At 49.8% G+C, this 20,756-nt stretch overlaps 2 protein-coding genes across 6 annotated transcripts in view; one reads left to right on the forward strand and one right to left on the reverse strand.

Moving 5' to 3' along the window:
- The window catches only part of Znf740 (zinc finger protein 740), a 10,502-nt gene extending 5,389 nt beyond the window's left edge, over positions 1–5,113 (forward strand). For 3 of the 4 annotated variants that reach the window (XM_048449631.3, XM_048449628.3, XM_085678650.2), the window contains 2 exons: positions 120–238; positions 2,283–5,113. In XM_048449631.3, coding sequence (XP_048305588.1) covers positions 120–238; positions 2,283–2,372 — 209 coding nt within the window. In that variant the 3' untranslated portion in view covers positions 2,373–5,113. Of the gene's footprint in view, positions 1–119; positions 239–652; positions 727–2,282 lie in introns of all 4 variants that reach the window. The other variant, XM_085678651.2, reaches the window with a different exon arrangement.
- A 393-nt stretch (positions 5,114–5,506) lies between these two features.
- On the reverse strand, positions 5,507–20,011 carry Itgb7 (integrin subunit beta 7). 2 transcript variants are annotated; one of them, XM_087899335.1, is made up of 16 exons: positions 19,908–19,972; positions 14,504–14,592; positions 13,968–14,171; positions 11,976–12,177; positions 11,715–11,885; positions 10,877–11,118; positions 10,442–10,600; positions 10,088–10,183; positions 9,857–9,946; positions 8,213–8,359; positions 7,806–7,999; positions 6,914–7,137; positions 6,605–6,824; positions 6,279–6,484; positions 5,918–6,078; positions 5,507–5,757 (listed from the first exon to the last, which is right to left on the reverse strand). In XM_087899335.1, exons 2-16 carry the CDS (start codon positions 14,573–14,575, stop codon positions 5,671–5,673), a joined length of 2,475 nt encoding a protein of 824 aa, XP_087755461.1. In that variant the 5' UTR covers positions 14,576–14,592; positions 19,908–19,972; the 3' UTR covers positions 5,507–5,670. The 2 variants fall into 2 exon arrangements, with proteins under 2 accessions (XP_087755461.1, XP_087755462.1); XM_087899336.1 differs by lacking the exon at positions 14,504–14,592 and having other exon boundaries at positions 19,908–20,011.
- Between the last annotated feature and the right edge of the window lie 745 nt (positions 20,012–20,756).

Raw genomic sequence — 20,756 nt, forward strand, 5'->3', positions numbered from 1 at the left:
AGGGTTTGCATGGCTCCATGTTTGCTGTCACTGAGACCAGCAATCTTACGTTTATGAATGTATGGTCCCTATCATAAACTTTTCTTGGGTCTCACTTTTTTTTTTAACCTCTGGGCCAGGTGAGAAACCATTTGAGTGTGATGTATGTGATATGCGTTTCATCCAGAAGTACCATCTTGAACGCCACAAGCGTGTGCATAGTGGTGAGAAGCCTTACCAGTGTGAACGATGTCATCAGGTAAGGTTTGCCTGTCGTCCCTGGAATAGCAGCACACAGAAATTTTCCTTAAGGCCAGTCCCTTCCTGGCTTACCGAGAGGCTTCCACAGTACAGTTAGCATCTCAGAATAAGGCACATCTCAGGCCTTATGGGGCTAATCATAGAGAGTACTTGTTAGAATATCATAATATCATTTATTTTGGTTTGGTTTGGTTTGGGGTTTTTTTGTTTTCTTTTGTTTTACCTGAGACAGGGTCTCACGATATAGCTCTAGCTGTCCTGGAACTCACTGTGTAGACCAGGCTGGCCTCAAACTCATAGATCCGCCTGATAATACCATTTCTTGAATTCCTGATCTATGCCAGGTACTATGAGAACAAACTTGACGTAGAATTTGAGTGCTGGACGTGTTTTTATCTTGTTATCTCCTTAGGGTAGCTGTGTTGTCCTCATTTCACATAATGGAGAAACTGAAGTTCAGGGAAGTTAACTCTCCCCGTGCAGCAGGTGAGAGCAGGGCTGATATTTGGTCCAATCTCAGCACTGCAGTGCGGAGGAGCGACGTCACCTCTGCCCTGGGGGGTCCAGTGACAGGAGATGAGAGTGACAGTGACCAACATCTCCTAGATGCTCTGCTCAGTCTTACACTAAGGTCCACACTCCCAGTCTTCTGAATGCTAGGGTGAGAGCTGCACTGGTGGTGACGGCATGGAACCTGACCCATGTCCAAGAGCACCCTCTGCTGCCCATAGAAAGTGCACAGTGTCACAAAACCAAAACACTAGACTGCGACCCAGTGAGGGACACTGTAATCCCCGCACTCGGAGAAGCCAGACAAGAAGACCACAAGTTCTAGGCCTATCTCCAAGAAACATGTTTTCCACCCTGTGCTTGGGCGCGATGAGAAGCTGTGCTGTGCCAAGTCCGACAGGATAAGCGCTAAATATTTGACGAGTGGAGCAGCCATGCTGTGTTGTGCTTTTCTCCTGTTCCTTCAGGGCTGTTGGGTGATTTGCCCATTGTCACATGACTAAATGACAGAACCAGCGTTCCAGTCTGAGTCAGGCCCTCTCCCCAGCACTGGCTTCTTGTTGTTGACTTATGTCATTGTGTGTACATAGTACAGGACAGGTGTGGAGGTCAGAGACCTCCTGCTGTTATGTTGGTTCTAGAGATCAAACTCCGGTCATCAGACTTGGCAACAAGGGCCTTAACCTGCTGAGCCATCTCCTCATCCTCCTACCTCCCTTTTTTTTTTTTTTTAAGATAGGGTCTTAGGTAGTCCACAGTGGCTTCCAGCTTTCTCCAGCTTTCTATATAACCAAGGATGACCTTGTATGTCTGATCTTCCTGCCTTTGATCAAAGGCCTGCACCACCACGCTCAGTTTCCAAGGCACCAAGGATCAAATCCAGGGCTTTCTTTTCTTTCTTTTTTTTTTTTTTTAAACTTGGTTCTCTTTTTTACCTTGGAGTTTTCCACCTTGGTTTTTTTTTGTTTTTTTTTTAATTTACTATTTATTTATTTATTATGTGCACGATGTATACATGTATGCCTGCAGGCCAGAAGAGGGCACCAGATCTTATTATAGGTGGTTGTGAGCCACCATGTAGTTGCTGGGAATTGAACTCAGGACGTCCGGAAGAGCAGTCAGTGCTCTTAACCTTTGAGCCATCTCTCCAGCTCCAAATCCAGGGCTTTCTGTGTACCAGGCAAGCACTCCACCAGCCAAGCTGCATCCCTAGCCACTAGAACCAACATTTGGTTCTTTTTGTTGTTTGAGACAGGGTTTGTCTACATAGTCCTGACTGTCCTATAACTCACTATGTAGACCAGGCTAGCCTCGAACTCAACAGAGATCTACCTGCCTCTCTGTGTCCTGAGTTCTGAGATAAAAAGAATGTACCACCACCGTACCCAGCGACATCAGTGTCCTAATCACTGTGCTCTCCTGCTCTACAGCTACTGAGGGAGCAAGAACATAGCATATGCCTTCTCTGCAAGGAAGGGACCTCCTAACAGGAGACTGAATTCCTCTTGGAACTTAATCCTCTCTCTTCACAGTGTTTTTCTCGGACAGACCGACTACTCAGACACAAGCGGATGTGCCAAGGATGCCAGTCCAAGACGTCTGATGGGCAGTTTTCTCTATAGGCACGGGGGCCCACCGAAGAGCACACCCCTCTGCTCTGATGGCCCTACCACCACTCCCTCTGAACCTGTCCCCTTCCTAGAGGAGTGGCCCCAGGTGAGCAGATGAGACCATCGGAGGACAGCAGCTCCAGAGCCTCAGCTCTGTAAATAGTCTGAGACTGTGCGACTCTCGGGAGTTTCTGCAGCATTCCTGGGCAGGCGAGCTGGTCCCTGGACCCTTACCTGAGGTCGTAGTGGGGACTGAAAGGTACAGGACCAAGACTGAAATGTTCCCACAATCTTGGACTGGAACTGGCAGCTGAAGTGAAAAGGACTGAGGGGGGGATTTGTTTGTTCTGCTCTTGTTTTTGTTTATCCAAAAGCAATTACAGCAGGTAAACAGGGGACACAGGTAATCTGGAGATGCAAAGTAAGGACTGTGGCTGGCTCAGCCGTTTTTTGTTACCATAGACCTTTGGTGTTCCACAGCCCTGCATCTTACTTCCTGTTTGAAAGAAAATAGGACCAGGACTGGCAGCTAAGCTTACTTGGACTTGTTATACACTGTGTGGACAGAAGGAGAGGCTGGAAGAGCAGATGTGAGCTGACAAGAAGAGTGGGCATCCCTTTTTCTCTCCTCATAAGAGCAGTGTTGTGCAACGCCAGTGCCTGATGGGGTCAGCTCAAGTGCCTTTTGGAGGAAACTTGGGTGGGGTGGCCCATGCAGCCCTTTCGTCTGGGCAGTTGGTCTTGGTTATGGCTGTGGCTACCTCACTGTCCTGGACTCCAGAAACCAGGCAGCAGTTGAGCAGAGTTGTGGGTGTCAAAGTGGACTGTCCCCTTGTGCCGTCCTAGAACAGCTAAGGATAGTGCGGTTTGCCAACAACTGTTAGAGACGCCTGTGGTGGCCCTGGTGTGGCCTGTGATAGAGCCCCTTGCTGCCCAAGTCCTGTGGCGAGTCAAGTAGTGGAGGCGGAAGTCTGCTCTTCAGTCCCAAAGAACACGAACTTGGCTTCCTCCCTGATAGGCATCCCTATCCAACAAGGTAGAGGATGCTGCAGAGGAAGGACCCTAATGTCTGTTTTATTCTTGACCTTATTCTGTTCTGAACCCCATCTTGTCTACCCCTGAGAAAGTGATGAGGTGTGTGTCTTTGTCTGATTTGTGGGTGCTTGGTGTATTTGCTTGGAAGGGATGAAAATTATAGAGCCAAATTTATTCGGCCACCAACTTAGAGGATAGAAAGCATAGAGCAGCCTCCCCGCCCAGACCTGAAGGGTGCCTGCCTCCCAGAGGTTGCTGAGAACAAGGGAACCGAGGGGGTTTGTTCCAGAAGGATTTTTTTGGGTTTTTGTCGTTGTTGTTTTTAGATTGATTGAACAGTACTGCTTAGAGTGTTTCTAAGCCAGGGCTTATGGATATGTATTTTCTAAAGTGAAATAACTCCCTTCCTGCTAAAGAAAGGATCCTTAGGGAGGTTGTGGAATTCCATTGAGCACTGCCCCACGCCAGGGGACCTACTTCAGGGGCAATCGTGGAGATTGACCTGAGCTATGGGTAGGAGTCAGAGATGGCAGCCCAGCCTCCAAGAAGTTCTTGCCTAGCAAAGAGGGCCAGGCAGCAACATACTTTTGACTATGGCCTCTCTCTTCCAGTGTGTTGAGGGACGGTACATCATACCTCTTGGGTTGAAATACTTCAGGGAAAAAGAAGGGGAAATGTTTCGACCTTCAACTTAACTCTGACGCACCTGAGAGCCTTGGGTGAGGTCAGAAGTGTTCCCTGCCATGTGCTCTAGCGTCGCGCTGTCCCTACTGTTGGACATGCTCTAGAACCTGTGGCCCCTGGGCATGTTTGCGCACGGAAGGCAGACCATTTCGCATCAGAGGGTTCTGCTGGGCTGAGATTTTTCTGTCATTCAACTCTGGGAAAGGATACACTGAGAAAGAAATCCTCCCAAAAATGTTTCTGGAAATGGGATCCTTCCCTACTACTAGAAGATGATCTGTGGGGAGGGGTAGAAGACTGACCCAGGCTTCTCCGTGTATGGATGTATGCACTGGGCCAGAGCAGGCCCTGCAGACCATGACTTCTGCCTGAGTAGAAGCTGTGAGGGAGAGAACTTCAGGATGTGTGTACAGATGGCCCAGCCAGCACCACACTGCCAAGGCCTGGGTGTGAGAAGCCCAGAGGCTGGCAGTGGTGGAGGACAGGCTGTGGGGTGAAGAGTAATAGGACACCCAAGGGCCCAGGAACCGCAGCGCCGCAGAGGCTCCCGGGGTGTTGTGTCAGCACTGGACAGATGTCTCAGGTGTGTGTGGAAAGGGGAATGACGAGCGGGCAGGGGCCCAGAGATCCAGATGTGAATGTGGGGTTGGGTGGGGAGAGTGACACCAGTCCCTGGGTGGCTCCTGTCCTTTCCATCCATCACTCAGCTACTGATTGTGCTCCATGGCTTGACATGGAGGGTTAGATGGGTGGAATCCCACCACAGCTCAGCCCTCTCCCCGGGTTCCTTCTGCCCCTGCTGTGGCCCTGGGCTTTTATCTTCAATTCCCCTCCTACCATGCTCCACTTTTTTTTTAAATATACTTATTTTGCTATGGGGGAGGGGACTATCAAATGAACAAGATCACTTTTAAATGGTAGTTTTTATAAGATGTTATAAACTTGTATCTTTTTACCATTAAAGTGCAGTGTATGTTCCTTCGTGATATATTTAGGATATTTAAATAAAAAGAATGGCGCTTTTCTACACTCCATCTCCTCGAGAAGACTCGGGGCACTTTCTCACCAAAGCCCTGACAGTTTCCTTCCCTGGTAGGTCCACCCTACAGCTTGCAACGGAACAAACTATCCTGTTAAAACAATGGTTTTTTTTTTTTTTTCCATAGAGAAGCAACAAGTAGAGGCAAAAACGTATCATTTTTTGCTGAGAAAAATGCTCTCAACAGCCTGACAAGATGGGGTCTGACTCCTATCTATGTAAGGAGAAGTTGGTGGGTATCTCCAATATCAGCATCCCCTGAGATTCCACTGGCCCAGGTGTTCCCAGGTCACACAACAGAAGCACACACTTGTCCTCTAGTAACCTGAGACCTAGGCTAAGCAGTTTGCTTTTCTTGTCTTGAGGTGAAGCAAAGTGGAGGCTGTAGTCTGAGGCAAGACTTTATTGTGGGCAAACCCTTCATGATGTGGAGGGATTGGTTGCAGCAGTGGGAAGCAGCCCTCTGAAGGTCACTGGAAAAACTGATGACCCTGCTTTGCTGTCTCCCACTGTCTGCCAAGACAAGAGTCCTAAATGAGTCTGCTGCCTGGGTCAGAGAGAGGGACCAGAACCATTTGTCTCTTGGAAGCGGGGGTTGATAGTGGTTGTGACGGCACTTTTGTAGAGAGGATTGCTGTCCTGTCGGAAAACATTGCAAACTGTAAAGAAAATATCAGGCTCTCCCCATTGCCTAGTCCTGTGAGGCCAACCTGGAACTTAAGTCAGATCCTAGAAGGCCTAGTTATGCTGCGGGAGGGACTTTAATGGGGGAGACCGTGGCAATAGGACCTGGCCTCACCTGCTTCCAGTTGAGCTGCTGTCTCTCCTTCTCAAAGCGGCTGTACTCACGGCGATCATAGATTTCCACAGAGAGTCGATAAGCCAGGACTAACCCTAGTCCCACTGCCACAATGCCACCTATGCAGCCCAGTATGATGGCCCGGGTGTGATCTGCTCCTTCTGGTGGGGTCAAGGTATAAGAGCTGACCCATAGTTACCCAAAGGGTGTCCAGTCTCCCCAACCCTGTCACTGTACATAGGACCCACCAGAGCCCAGGGTCCCCTTTCCTGGGGCCTTGGCTGTAGGTTTGCAGCTCTGCTTTAAACCCAATGCCCTTACCTTCATGCACATCCCCAGGTCTGAGGTTCCGCCTACTTACTCTCTTGGGGTCTCACTCTCAGTATGACTCCTCCAGCCACATTCTCCACCAGGAAGAAGAACAGCTGGTTGTCTAGTGTCCTTTCTTTGCACCAGCCATCATCCAAATTAGGAGCCAAGGCCACTGTCACATTCACACCAGCACAGGCCATACTGCAGTTGGCTGCCAGGGGACCAGAGCCAAAGGCCCCACACTCTGCACAATCCCTGTCCAGTGAATGCCAATGAGTTCCCATCTGGGCAGCTGTTACCTCCTAGCCCTCCACCCACACCCTCAAGAAGAACACACTGTGCCCCAGCTCCCAAGATAAAGACCTAAGGCCTCACCTGTACCGCTCACATGGTGACTTGCAGCCTAGGCACTGGTCACACAGAGCCCCGTAGTAGCCATCCTGGCACTGGCAACGGTTGCACCTGCAGTGCCCATGCCCGCTGCAGAGCCCTCCTTTGGGACTGACACAGCTGTCCACGTTCTCACTGCACTCACATGCTCTGCCCGTGCGGTTGGCGTGACAGTGACACACTCCACACTGGCAGTGTCCAAAGCCTGAGGACGAGTCATACACAAGGTGATCACCACTCACACAGTTGGCCCAACATCTCGACCGCCGGGCACATCCTGTAGACTCCAAGTACCTCCACAGAGGATGCCCTCATGTCGCTCACAGCTGGCATCATCACACTCGCACAGACGCCCAGAGCTCTGCCCACTGCAGCTGCAGCGTCCACACTGGCACCGTCCCTTCCCGCTGCATAGGGGCCCTGTCCCATTGGGGGCCCGGCAACCAGATTCCAGATCTGGGGACGACAGTTCAGCCTCAGAGCATTCACAGAGCTGACCAAGGCGGCCAGGGGCACAGCTGGGAAAGGAAGGCAGAGAGAGAGATGGGTCAGAGTTTGACCAGCTCTGGGCCAGTGGTTCTCAACTTGTGGGCCGCGAACTTTAAGGCTCAAGCCTTTCACAAGGGTTACTTTAGACCATGGGAAAATACAGATATTTATGATTCATAACAGTGGCAAAATTACAGTTGTGAAATAGCAACAAAAATAATTTATGGTTGGGGTCACCATAGTATGAGGAACTATTAATCGTCACAGCATGCTGGACAGTGGTGGCACATGCCTTTAATCCCAGCACTTGGGAGGCAGAGACAGGCTGATCTCTATGAGTTCGAGGCCAGCCTGGTCTACAGAGGGAGTTCCAGGACAGACTCCAAAGGTACCTGTCTTGGGTCACAGCATTAGGAAGGTTGAGAACCACTGCTCTGGGCCTGTGTTCTCAAGGGAGACGGAGACAGAGCAGCTGGAACAAGACTAGGTTAGAGTAGCGAACCAAGGGTGGAGGGAGGCAAGAGTGGAAGGATTCTGGTCAAGGTGAAAACCTTGGCATATGTAGGAAGTTTCTTCAAGGCATGATGCTCAGGTGGAGTCCTGGGGTGTCTGGTACATTCCAAGAGGCAGAAAGCAAAGGAGGGAGACTACAAGGAGAGAGTCGTGGGAGCTGAGAGCACAGGAAGCCACCCCTCACCTGCATATCCCGCACTGCAGGTCTCCCTGGCCATCACTGCAGTAGGGAGCGTGGGGCTGGACGTCACTACAGTTACAGTCACACAGTGTGTGTAGCTCCACAGTTAACTCCTCTGAGAAGCCGAGGGCCCAGAGCCGTAAGAGGTGGGGCTCTGGGAGACACTGAGTGACTTGAAGAGTGACCCAGAAGTCTACCTGAAGATAGGACCAGACAAAGCTATGCACCCTCTTGTGTGCATACCCCTCCCAAGCTAAACACACCCTCGTGTACACACACACCTGCTAAGCCCGCTGATCATGCAGTGAGTTAAAGATGAGTGGAAGGCTATCCCCTCTCCATGGCTGCCCCATAAATTGCCCTACCTGTTTCCCACGTTTATGTAGCGCCCCCTGCTGACTGACTCTTACCGTCTGGTTGACTCGGATGTTACTGCACTGTCCCCGGTTCCCAGTCTCACCCTCCCTGTTTTCAGAACCCCTGCAGTGAGATTCAAAAGAAATGTTGACTCCAGGAGGGAGAGGAGAGTGTTCAAGAGTCACGGTGGATGACAGGCTCTGTGGAAAGGAAGGGGGAGGAGGTCATGTGATGGCAGCCCCCCCCCATACCCCACTTTCTACCCTCTTATTCGCTCAGAGTTCTGCTTTTATCTGGCTTTCTTGCACCCTGAGGCTCCTCCCATCCTCCCAGTTAGAAGTCATTTCTGAAAGAAGGACCATCCTGGAATACCCAGGAGCCAGAGGCCTCAGCTAGAGCAGAGCAGCCTGTGCAATGACCCGAGCCAGGACACACAGCCTGTGTGTAAGGTCTAACAGGCAGACTTTTCCCAGCATGTTTACTCTGGGATGGCCAGCACTGTTTCAAGATTTTTCACCATGGTTAAGAGATTTGTCTTTGGGGACTGGAGAGATGGCTCAGCGGTCAAGAGCACTGGTTATTTTTCCAAAGGATCCTGGTTCAATCCCTAGCACCTACATGGTGGCTCACAACTGTCTGTAACTCACAACTGTCTGTGCAAGGAATCCCACATACAGGCATACATGTAGGTAAAATACCAAATATACAAAAAAATGTCTTTGATAGGGAGTGGTTTGAATTGAATCTAGTAGGCTAAGCAAGCAGCCACTAGGTTATACAGCTCCAATCATTGCACCAAGATTGAGGACATCCTTGTTGTTATTGAGAAAGAGTCTTCTGTAGCCTAAACTGACCTTGAAAATCCCTGATCCTTCTGCCACCCAGGTGTGCAATTACAGGCACATGACACCACATTCAGATAATAAGGCCCTTGCTACAGTCAGGCATGATGTTACACATCTTTAATCCCAGCACTGGGGAAGCCAAGGCTGGTGGATTTGTCTGAGATCAAGGCCAGTCTGGCTTACACAGGAGACCCAGGATAGCCAGGACACCCAGAGAGACCCTGTATTTAAAAAAAAAAAAAAAAAAAAAAAAAAAAAAAGGCTGGAGAGAGATGGCTCAGAGGTTAAGAGCACTGGCTTCTCTTCCAGAGGTCCTGAGTTCAATTCCCAGCAACCACATGGTGGCTCACAACCATCTGTAATGAGGTCTGGTGCCAGCATGCATGCAGCTAGAATACTATATATATAATAAAACACTGCATACATAATAAATAAATAAGTCTTTTTAAAAATAGGAAAAGGTCTAGAGAGTCTAGAGAAGAAATGAGATTTAAGCCAAGAAACATTCAAGATCCATGAAATTCTGTTTCTGAATTATTACAAATTTAGGCAAGCACAGGGCAATCTTTAGCTTTAGTCCTCCCTGGATCTACTTCCACAATACAATAGGGACAGAGTTATGGCTCAGGAAGGGGTGTAGCTCGGGGACAGAGTGTGTGCCTGGCACAAGGAAGGCTTTAAGACTCAATCCTTAATATGGCAAAAATTTAAATATATTTATGAATGTGAGTTTATGAACTGCTAAAGGCAGCCATGTGCAAACCATAAGTAGGAGCTGTGACTGGGTAGAACTCAAAGTGACATGCCACCTGAGGACCCCTCCCTCGCCCCGCCCTGCCACTCTCCGCTCACATCATAAGCATCCATGATGAGCTGCACCACGTTGCTGGAGTCCTCGCTCAGCTCTCCAACAGCAGACTTGGGGATCAGCTGACTCAGCTCCTGCAAGGAAGGGGGCGGGGCGGGAGAGTGGATGAAGCTCTAGGAGAGCCAGGTTCCGGGGTCTGGAGAGAGTTGTGTGGGAAGGCTTGGGGTGGGGGTGGGGGCGGAATGGGCTGGGAGGTCTTTACCAGGAGCCCTCACCTGGTAAACAGGCAGTGTTGTGCCGGTAACGGCAAATATCGGCTGGATGTTCGCTGCAGTGAGGGCCTGGGCTACTTGCCCCACAGAGGGGTAGTCCTGAGGTAGGGAAGGGGACCGTGACTATAGCTCAAGTCTCCCTTTGGTGTGCCACTCTTTCAGACAAAACAAAACAAACAACAAAAAGACAGGACCCAGTTCTACCAGTGGAGGAGCCCTGAGGGATGGATGGGCAGACCACGGAGGTAGGCGCAAATGACACGGGTTTCTTGTCGGGGCAGCTAGGGATACTCTCCAGTAAGGAGAGAAGAGATGCTGCCCAGATGAGGAGGAGGGCTCGGGCAAGGGAGGACTCACAAACTCTGCACTGTGCACGTAGACACCATTGCTGTCCAGATGGCAGCGCCCATCACTGGGCATGAAAATGCCACCCAGTTTCCCATCCCCAGCTGTGTGGAATGTATCGTCTGACGTGAACACCAGAAGTCGGGACACATTTCTCCAGCCAATCTGCTCCTAAGGGGGAAGGAGGCAACCTGGATACCTGGGCATGGTACTTGTTTGTCCTTCTCCCTTCTCTGATTCCCTGCTCCAAGCTCTCAGAACCCCCTCCCCAAACAAGTCTGCAGTTAGTGGAGGCCCTCTTGTGAATTAGGAAAAGTGCCTCTTCCTCAAGGTAAGTAAACTACCCAGATGACTGCTGAGGTTGCTGTGCAGACATCTGTGAGTGTCCCCTCACAGTCCCAGGCCCAGACAGCTCCTGCCTCTCAGATCCCCACCCCGTTTCCTCACCTGGCAGAGGGCAGCCTGCAAAATGGCATCAAAGCCGCCTTCAGGTGAGTCCAGGTTGCCAGAGACATTCTGGCGCCCCACCTCTCTCTCAAAGGCTTGAGCGTCCCCAGTGAGGGACAGCACATGGTGAAAGCTGAAGGGTGGCTGACAGCGCTCCAGCCGGTTGGGGCACGGGTGGTGAAGCTTGGAGGGCACTGTGCTGACAAAAGGCAGCACTGTTTTGTCCACAAAGGAGCCAAAACCTGGGAGTAAGAAGCCAAAGGTCACAAGGCACCGGCAGTAGTGAAGATCCTGCTAAATACTCAGACAGGAGGACACACCTAAAAGGCAGGGACCCAGAACCTGGCAAAGGCAAAACTGTGGCACCATCAGCTCAAGGAGGCGCAGATGGAGGAGATGAAGAGGAGGACCCAACAGGGGCAAACCAGTTCCTGGAGGCTAAGGTCAAGGGTGTAGAGCAAGAGGTGGCAACACAGGGTGAGCTTTTGAGCAAAGGGAATAAAAAAAACAATCATTACAGACTGCGAAATGGGAACACTGCATCTAGGTTGTCTAAAAGACACTGGGTTGAGACAGTAGCGTCAGGACAATGTCCTGTCCAGGTTGGCTGCTGTCTGAACGTCTCTTAGATTCTAAACCTCAGCTAGCCCTCCGTACAGCAAGGGGTCCTCCTACTGTTCAGTCCGAAATTCCCTCAAGCTTAAACCTCAATGAGTGTCTCTTGGGAGAAATGTCAAGATCCAAAAGCCTGATCAAGTTAAACTCTGTGACAGTATAAGGCGATGGCGGAAGCTAAAGGCAGCGACCAGGGCTGGTAGGGTAGTGAATGCACGCTCACCTATGCGCACAGAATGGGTGACCTCCTGCAACCTGACCAGCAGGGCGTGCCCGAGCTGGCGCACACGTTCCAAGTCGTCCTTCATTGAGTAGCTCAGATCCATAAGGTAGTACAGGTCCACCGGATATCCCGCAGCTCGCAGGAAGCGGACCCGGAGTTTCTGTGGCTCCCCTGATAGAGAAAGGAGAGGCTTGACTCAGGAGCCCGGTGCATTCGAGGCCCAGCCCAGACTTCCATCACCATGCGCCATCCAAGACCCACCTGGTCGCAGCGTGACTCGGATCCGCTGGGGTGCCAGCTGGGTGGCCCCCTCGCCGCGGTCTCCCTGGCTGAGCGGCTTGTCCTCCAGCACCTCCTGGTGGCCGTGCGGCTCCTCCAGCTCCTGCACGGGGCACCCGCGGGCCAGCAACTCCTCTCGCTGCGCGCAACGCCGTGACTCTGCCTCTCCGGAGGCGGTAAAGTTCTGAGCCACAGAAGGAGGTGCATTGGAACCCCAGCACCCACAGCCCCTCAGTTCGACTACTAACACCACCCTGAAAACACTGCCCCTTGCAATCACCTGTCCACTCTGTTCTATTCTCAGCCAGCTTCCCTGAGCCCTGATTTATTCTCACCACACACTTACCTCTACAGCCACTGTGGAACACAGTTCTTTCTTCTTCCCCCAGCTCCCCACTTCCTGTAGCAGCTTCCTCCCCCATGTCTATCCCCCTCCCAGTCTCTCCCCTCAACTCCCCTTTCCCACAGGCGCCCATCTATCTCCTCTCCTTTGAACCACTGACTTCCTGTTGAGATCTCAGAGACCTCAAGGCTACAGAAACAGGACTTGGTAGTTCAAGTTCCCCAAAATCAGATGGGAAGGGTGTCAGTCACACCCAGTTTCTGCAGGATAGAAATAGAAAAAGGCATGCACGCGAACACACACACACACACACACACACACACGATGTCTGGTACCCTGCACTGACTGGGAAGCCACAGGGGAAGGAAATGGTTAGGGTGGCTTCTCAGTGGGCATGGGTGCCAGTCCCTAGTCTCAGGATTGGAGGAGGCAGACACAGACCAGCCGCTGTCCTAAGAGCCTCATCTCTCAAGCCACTGCCTAGGACCTCTGCTTCCCTGCCTCGATAGCGTCTATGTCTCCCAGCTTCACTATCACTAGTTTCTTAGGCTCTGTCCGCTGTAAACATGGCTACCTATTGAGTAGGCCCTACCTCTCACCAAAGCCTGCACTGATCTAACCCCCATCTTCCTGTGAGAGACACTGTTGCTCCTGAGCCTCTAAAGCTCCTCTTTAAGGCATCAGCAAAGAGCAGCTTTGTTTGACCAGCAAGAAATACACACTTCCCAGCATCCTTTGCTCCCACCGACTTCCTCCCACCTTAAGCCCACAGGTTTTCGGAAACCTTGACTTACTTCATTCTTCAGGCCAGGTTGCAGCTGGAACATAGCAATCTGCACAATACACGCCCTGAGACGGACTCAGAAGCCCCATCATGCACTTGTTGCTGTGAACTGGATTCTCTCTCCAGATTTCCATGTTTATTTATTTACTTCCTGAGACAGAGTCTTACTGTGTAGCCTTGACTGAACTAGAACTCTCCTAGACCAGGCTGGTTTTGAACTCGCAAATATCCACCTACTTCTGTTTTTGCAAGTGCTGAAATTAAAGGCATGCATCGCTATCTCAAACCTGTGTTTAGTTCTTTTTTGTTTTGTTTTGTTTTTTTAATGCCCCAGTCTCTCAAATCACAAGAAATATGTTTCTCTTATTTAGGACATTTAGTTAGGGCTGGAGTTAGGCTCAGCAGTTAAGAGTTGTTCTTCCAGAGGTCCTAAGTTCAGTTCCTAGCAATCACATGATGGCTCACAACCATCCATAATGAGATCTGGTGCCCTCTTCTGGTCTGCAGGCAGGATACTGTACAATAATAATAATAATTATTATTTTTAAAGGCATTCAGTCAATGACATTTTGTCGCAGAACACTTAGCTGGCCAATACATACATAAGCATGAATTCTCACAGGGCGTTCTCCTCTGAGCTCATGGGTCAGAGGTTCTTTCATATATGTACAGAAGCTGACATACACATGAGTCACATCCACACTGGAGTACACTGTGCCCAAATCCAATCACCCGTGAGACTGCAGAGTATATCCAGAAAGTTCCACCACTGTGCCACACAACACACACGTATTACAGGCTGCACACACACACACACATGGTTCAAGAGTCATGAACACCTCCTTACCAACTGCTTGCACCATGCACAGCTGGGATGTGAGAGGATACACTTCTGGCAGGAAGGAGCTGGCTGGCAGGATCCCGGCTGAGACAGGCCAGCGTGCTCCCATTCTGCGGCCCCCTTTGCAGAGGTGATCTTGATCTCTGACTCGCTCTCACCTCCACACAGAACCAGCAGGAAAATGAGCGCAGCGGGTGAATCCACCATGGTCTGTATAGGAAGACAGACACATGCGTGAGTTCTCAGGGAGGACTTGGCTTGTGGTTGCCCTGTTGGACTTCACCTCAGCTCCACATCTCTCCTCAGAGTTTCACATCCCCCTATGGATTCAGCAGCTTTTTCAAAATGGTGGGGTGACAGTGCCAAAGCAGGGAAGGGGTCTCAGACCTGTGCTCCTCTGTTAGACTTGAGGTGCCCAGGGTGGACAGAGCGACAGAGACAACTCAGTGGTTCAGGGCACTGGGTACTCCTTAGGAGGATGCCCTCCCATCCTGGGTTCTATTCCCAGGCCCACATGGCATGCAGCTCACAACTTTCTGTACCTCCCGTTCCAGGGGATCCGACACACTCTTTGGCCTCCAAAAGCACCGGGCACACATGTGGTGCACAGGCATACATACAGTAAGAACACCTAGAATCATAAAATGAAACTAAATAAAATCTTTTTAAAAATGGGGGTGAGGACAGAATACACAATTTTTCTAGAGAGCTCAAGCGCTGTTTCCATCCTACTTCAGGCGGATTTCAGCAACCTGTAACTCCATTTTCAGGGCGTCGGACACCTCTGGCCTCCATAAGCACCTGCACTCGTGTGCGCACACCCACACACACAGACACATACATACACATTTTTTTTTTAAAAAGCCAGAAGTAGTAACACTTGGGAGGCAGAGGCAGAGAGATCTCTGTGAGTTTGATGCCAGCCTGATCTTTGGAAGGAAGGAAGGAAGGAAGGAAGGAAGGAAGGAAGGAAGGAAGGAAGGAAGGAAGGAAGGAAGGAAAGAAAAAAGGAAGGAGGAAGGGAGGGAGGGAGGGAAGGAGGGAGGGAAGGAGGGAGGGAGGGAAGGAGGGAAGAAGGAGGGCGAGGGCCTCTGGAAGTCAGGAGCTCTTCACCAATGTGCTGTGCTGCAGCGAAGCAAACAGGAATCACCAGACTCGATTCCATTCAGATCCCTCAGTGTCCGCCTCTATAAAGTGGAAGAGCTGAGGAAATACTCTGACGGCCTTGAGGTCTGAATAAGCAAATGGAGAGTGGAAATAAGGGGAAAGGGGAGCAGAATGAGGGAGTGTGGTCAGGGGAGGGTGGTCTCACACAGTGGACACAGTAGCCAGAGGAAGGGGGGTAGAAGAAAGTCTCGTTGATGTTGGAATTTCTATTTTATTTTATTATTATATCTGTGCACTGTGTGTGTCCCTGGTGCCCTTGGAGGGCCGAAGAGAGCATCAGATCGCCTTGAACTGAACTTATAGATAGTGGGGAGCTGCCATGGGAACCAAAGTCCTTGAGAAGAGCAAGTGCTTTTGACCAATGAGCCAGCTCTCCAGCCTGATATTTTTAGTTTAGTTTTGTTTTGTGTTTTTGTTGTTGTTGTTTTTGTTTTGGGGGACAGGGTTTCTCTGTGAAACAGTCCTGGCTGTACTGGAACTTACATTGTAGACCAGGCTGGCCTTGATCTCAACAGAGACCCTCCCGCCTCTGCCTCCCGAGTGCTGGGTTTAAAGGCATGTGCCACCACCGCCCAGCCTTGTTTTGTGTTTTACACTTATTTGTTTAGCAGGTAGTGGGAAGCATGCCCACGGCACAGCCTGTGGCAGAGACCGGAGGACTGTGAGGGTCAAGTGATGGTCAGGCTCCACTGCAGGCATCTTTACTTACTATGCTAGCTCTCCAGTCATCTTTCTACTGTGGCTTTGGCTTTGGTGTTCTGGAGACAGGACCTGGCTGACCTGAGCCTCACTGGATAGCTCAGGATGGGCTTGAATGCAAGACAACTCTGCTTTTCCCTCTCAGGTGCTAGGATTACAGGTGTGAGTTGCCATACCCAGTAAAATGTTCTGTGACTGGAAGTGTAGTTCAGTGGTAGAAAGTGTGTCTATGGGTGACATCCTAGGTTACACTAATTACTTAGTTAGTTAGTTAGTTTTAGAAATTGAACAGGCCTGCTGGGTGGTGTTGGCAATCCCAGCAGTAGGGAGGCAGTGGCAGGCGGATCTCTGTTGAGATTGAAGTCAGCCTGGTCTACAGAGTGAGCGCCAGGACAGTCAGAGTGACACAGAGAAAGCCTGTCTTGAAAACAATTTCTTTTCTTTCTTCCTTTCTTTCTTTCTTTCTTTCTTTTTTTAGATTTATTTATATATTATACAGTATTCTGTCTGCATGTATGCCTGCAGGCTAGAAGAGGGCACCAGATCTCATTACAGATGGCTGTGAACCACCATGTGGTTGCTGGAAATTGAACTCAGGACCTCTGGAAGAACAATCAGTGCTCTCAACCCCCGAGTCATCTCTCCAGCCCCAACTATTTTTTTCTAATTAAAAAAAAATAAATATTGAGGTCAGGTGGTGGTGGCACACACTTTTAATCCCAGAACTTGGGAAGTAGAGCCATGAGGATCTCTGTGAGTTCGAGGCCAGGTGGCCTATGGAGCAAGTTCCAGTACATGCTCCAAAGCTACATAGAGAAACCCTGCTTCAAAAAAACCAAAAAATAAGTAAAAATTGATCAGGCAATCTATTACTGTGATTCAAAAATAAAAATGTTAGATTTGGCAGTGTGTGCCTGACATCCCAGCATTGCATGCAGAGGCAGGAGAACAGGGGTCCAGGCCAGCCTAGACTACATGAGACCCTATCTCAAAAAGTTTATCTGGTCTACAGAGCAATCTTCAGAATAGTCAGGGCTACACAGAGAAACTCTGTCCTGCAAAAACGAAATAAATAAACAAAGCCACATTAATCAAAGTGATGCAGTAGTGACATAAAACTAGGAATATTAATTAATGGACTAGAGCTGAGGCCGCAGGTCCAGGTGTGCTGGCACTCAGGAGGCGAGGCAGGTGGATCTCCAGGAGCTCAAGGTCATCCTGGTTTATATGAGAAGTTTCCAGGTCAGTGGAGGCTTCTTAGAGAGCCTGCCTTTAAGGAAGAGAGGATGAGAAGGAGAACGACAAAAGGAAGGGGGGAAGGAATGAAGGAAAGAAGCAAGCCCATCCATTATGGCAAACTGCGTCAAACCATTTAACAGGAGAACCAGTGCCGGGATGGCTAGATCGCCACACGCCGAAAGAATGGAGACCTCCATCGTGTACAAAGATAACCGAAAACAGATTTTTTTAATGTTTATTTTATGTGTATGGATGTTTTGCCTGCACGTGTACCTGTGCACCATGTGTGTGCCTGGTGCTTGCAGAAGTTAGAAAAGAACATCAAATCCCCTTGAACCAGAGTTACAGATGGTTGCAATATGCCATGTGGGTGTTGGAAAATCGAACCCAGGTTCCCTGAAAGCTGTTAATCACTGAACCGTTTCTCTGGCCCCAAATAAGGCTTTCTGGTTTCTTTTTGGGTTTTTTGCTTTTTTTTTTTTAAAGACAGCGTTTCTCTGTGTAGCCCAGGCTGTCCTGGAGCTCATTCTGTAGACCAGGCTGGCCTCAAACTCAGAGATCCACCTGCCTCTGCCTCCCAAGTGCTGGGATTAAAGACATGTGCCACCACCACTCCGCCTGTCTCAAAATTCTTAATTTAATTTAAAATAAAGAATTTCCATATCAATTTGCATTGTATGGGTAAACTAAGTGGCAGTTGATCAGTCCTGCAGTGATGGGCATCACATTCAATGATTTCTGGTCCAAGGGATGTGGCTCAAAGCTCAGCTTTGCCTAGCATATTCAATCTCTCATTGCAATTCTCAATTCCACATAAAATCTTAATAGCTTCTTTTTATCTTTATTTCAATTTTTATTGGATTTATTCTTTTTATTTTATGTGTATTTTCCTACATATATATCTTTGCACTACATGTATGCTTATGCCCTGGGAAGGCAGAAGAGGGCATCAGTTCCCTGGAAACCGGACTCATAGATGATTGTTAACCAGTATGTGGATGCTGGGAATCAAATCCGGGTCTTCTGAAAGTGCTCTTAACCAGTGAACCGTCCGTCTCTCCAATCTCAGAAACTTCTAATTGCCTAGTATGGCAACACATGAAAACCACCGCACTCATGTTACTTAAGTACCGATGGCTCTCTCGGAGCCCTCTAGAAGGTATATAGTATCACCAGGCAGCCATCATTTATTTGTAACATTGTTAGGTGTTGACAGCATAAATTCCCTCGGGATTGTGCTATGTGTTCCCATGGTTACCTGCATCTGCAAGAGCCTGGCAGAAAGCATCCACATTCTCAGCCAGGGTTAAGACACAGGTACCAACATTCTAAGGGGATCTGGGGAAGGGTGGGGTACTGAGCCGTTGAACACCCCATCCTGTGCACAACCCCATGTGACCTCAGGTAGGTGTAGTACATTACAGAGCTTCTGCTCTCAGGGAGAGGCTGACCCCAGGTTCAGCCTCAGCGAAACCTCAGACTTGCATGCTTTCTGTGCTGTGGTCAGAGAGGCTTGAGACTCAGCAGCACCAAGCTTAGTTTGACTCATCTCATAGATGGGGTTCGGCTTCTACCCCCTGTTCCCAAGAGAGAACTCAAGTCCACTCATCTCTCCTAAAGGGGGCTCTGAACTCATTCATGGCCTCCCCTAACCTTCTCAATTGTCCCAGTCTTCCTTCCTTGGTGATCCCTGTACCTTGCCACCTGCGTCTATCTCTCCCCTTGCTATTGCTATTATTGTTATTACTATTATTATTATTATTGATTTTTCAAGATAGGGTTTTTCTGTGTAACAGTCCTAGATATCCTGGAACCCACTCTGTAGACCAGGCTGTCCTCAAACTCAGAGATCCACCTGCCTCTGCTTCCCGAGTGCTGGGATTAAAGGCGTGAGCCATCACCGGCCGGCTTATTATTATTCTTTATACCACTTTGCTGTTTTCTCTGCTTCTCAGTTCTTTTTCTCTTTATTCCTAATCAGAGATGGGAAGAACTTTCTACCTCAGCACCCTCCTTGCAAAGAGAGACTGAAGTCCCCAGCAATGAGCCAAGGATACCCACAGCACAGGAGGGGATCCATGGATTAAGGCATCTCAAGCCTCCTGGATGAAAAAGAATTTTTTTTTTTGAGACAAAGTTTTTCTATATAGTTAGTCCTTGATGTCCTGGAACTTGCTCTGTAGACCAGCTGGCTTTGAACTAATAGAGATCTGCCTGTCTCTGCCTCTGAGTGCTAGGATTAAAGGCGTGAGTCACCATGCTCAGGCCTGACCAAATAATTCTCATTCCATCCCTGGACTCAGCCTGTCATTCGTTACATCCCATAATGACTCTCGATCATAGGTATGCTTTGCCCGTTAGGATTCCTTATGAATGAATCTAGGTAAAGAAGTTTTTAGGTTGCAAGGGATCAAGTTCACTCAAGTTTCCCAGTGAACTATGAAGCCAGGACCTCCCTCGAGCTAGGCCAGTCAGTGAACTACGGCCCCAATCCATAACTAAGTTGTGATTGTACCTATGCTGTGACAGCACTAAGTCTTGGTGAGACAAGCTTCCGCAGCCCTGGAATGCGGAGTCTGCAGCCAAGGTGCCAAGTGGGAAGCATCCTGGGCTCTGGAAAAAGCATCAAGCTGCAAGGCTTAGCAGTCAGGGGCAACATCTCAGTCCATCTCCTTCCCTCCCTCCGACTCCACTAGGGAAACTAAGGGATGAGCAGCAGGAAGCTGTGATACCAGAGGAGATAGCAGCAGAAACGGGTTCACAGCCTTCTTCTCAAGAGGTGGTGAACAAGTGGGCCTGGGTGAGGAGAGGAGGGTGGGCTGGTGCCCTGGTGGTACTCACAGGTGCTTTCGGAGCAGCCCTTCCTCGGGTGGTGGCAGTAGCAGCAGCCTTTGTGTACAGCTCTAGAGGCTGCAGAGGAGGAAGTGACACGCCCTGGGGTGGGGGGACTCATGTTGGGTGACTGATCTAGCAGAAGGTGGAGCAAATAGGAGTGGGCTGGGTAAAGTGAGGACCTAGAAGGCCCACATGTACTGAGCATCCGTTCCTCATGTGCTAAACTCTCAAGCTGCAGTTAAGAGTCACGAGAACCACATCAGATAGTGGCAGTGCCCCCACCCCTGCCCCAGTGTCACAGAGATTGAGACTGGAAGACCAAGGAGAGACCAACTTTGCAAAAGGTAGCAAGGGGGTGGGCTGTAATCTAAATCCACATCAGCCTCCCTCCAAATTTGATGATGTCTCCAGTTCTCAGAGAGGAAGGAACCAGACAGGAAGAAACAAAGCAGCAGCCAGCACTGCACAGGAGATAACCAAGATAGGCTCCTTTGGAGACCCAGGGACCATCATGGCGGTGTGATGGCTAACAAAACAGACCTCCACCAGATGCGCCGCAGGCCCACTTGGTGCCCGCTAGCCAGCTGTCTCTGAGTCCAGTCCCCGGAAGACTCAGTGACCCCTCCAGAAATGTGCAGCCCGACCTTCCACTTTGTCACAGCATGACTAACTGCTTGTTTGCTTCTGTCACCTGCTTATGCGAACATTTCAGACTATTTTGAGGTCCCCCTTGACCACCTAATCGTGGCAGAGCAAAACAGTTCTTGGTTTGCTAGTGCAGATACTCAAGATCTTGTGGCTTTCACTTCTAAAAATCCTTCCCTCACCCTGCTTTGAGTGGCGGTCTGTAATTTG

This window comes from Myodes glareolus, chromosome 19 (genome assembly GCF_982192425.1).
Source record: "Myodes glareolus chromosome 19, mMyoGla1.1, whole genome shotgun sequence".
Taxonomy (NCBI): Eukaryota; Metazoa; Chordata; class Mammalia; order Rodentia; family Cricetidae; genus Myodes; species Myodes glareolus.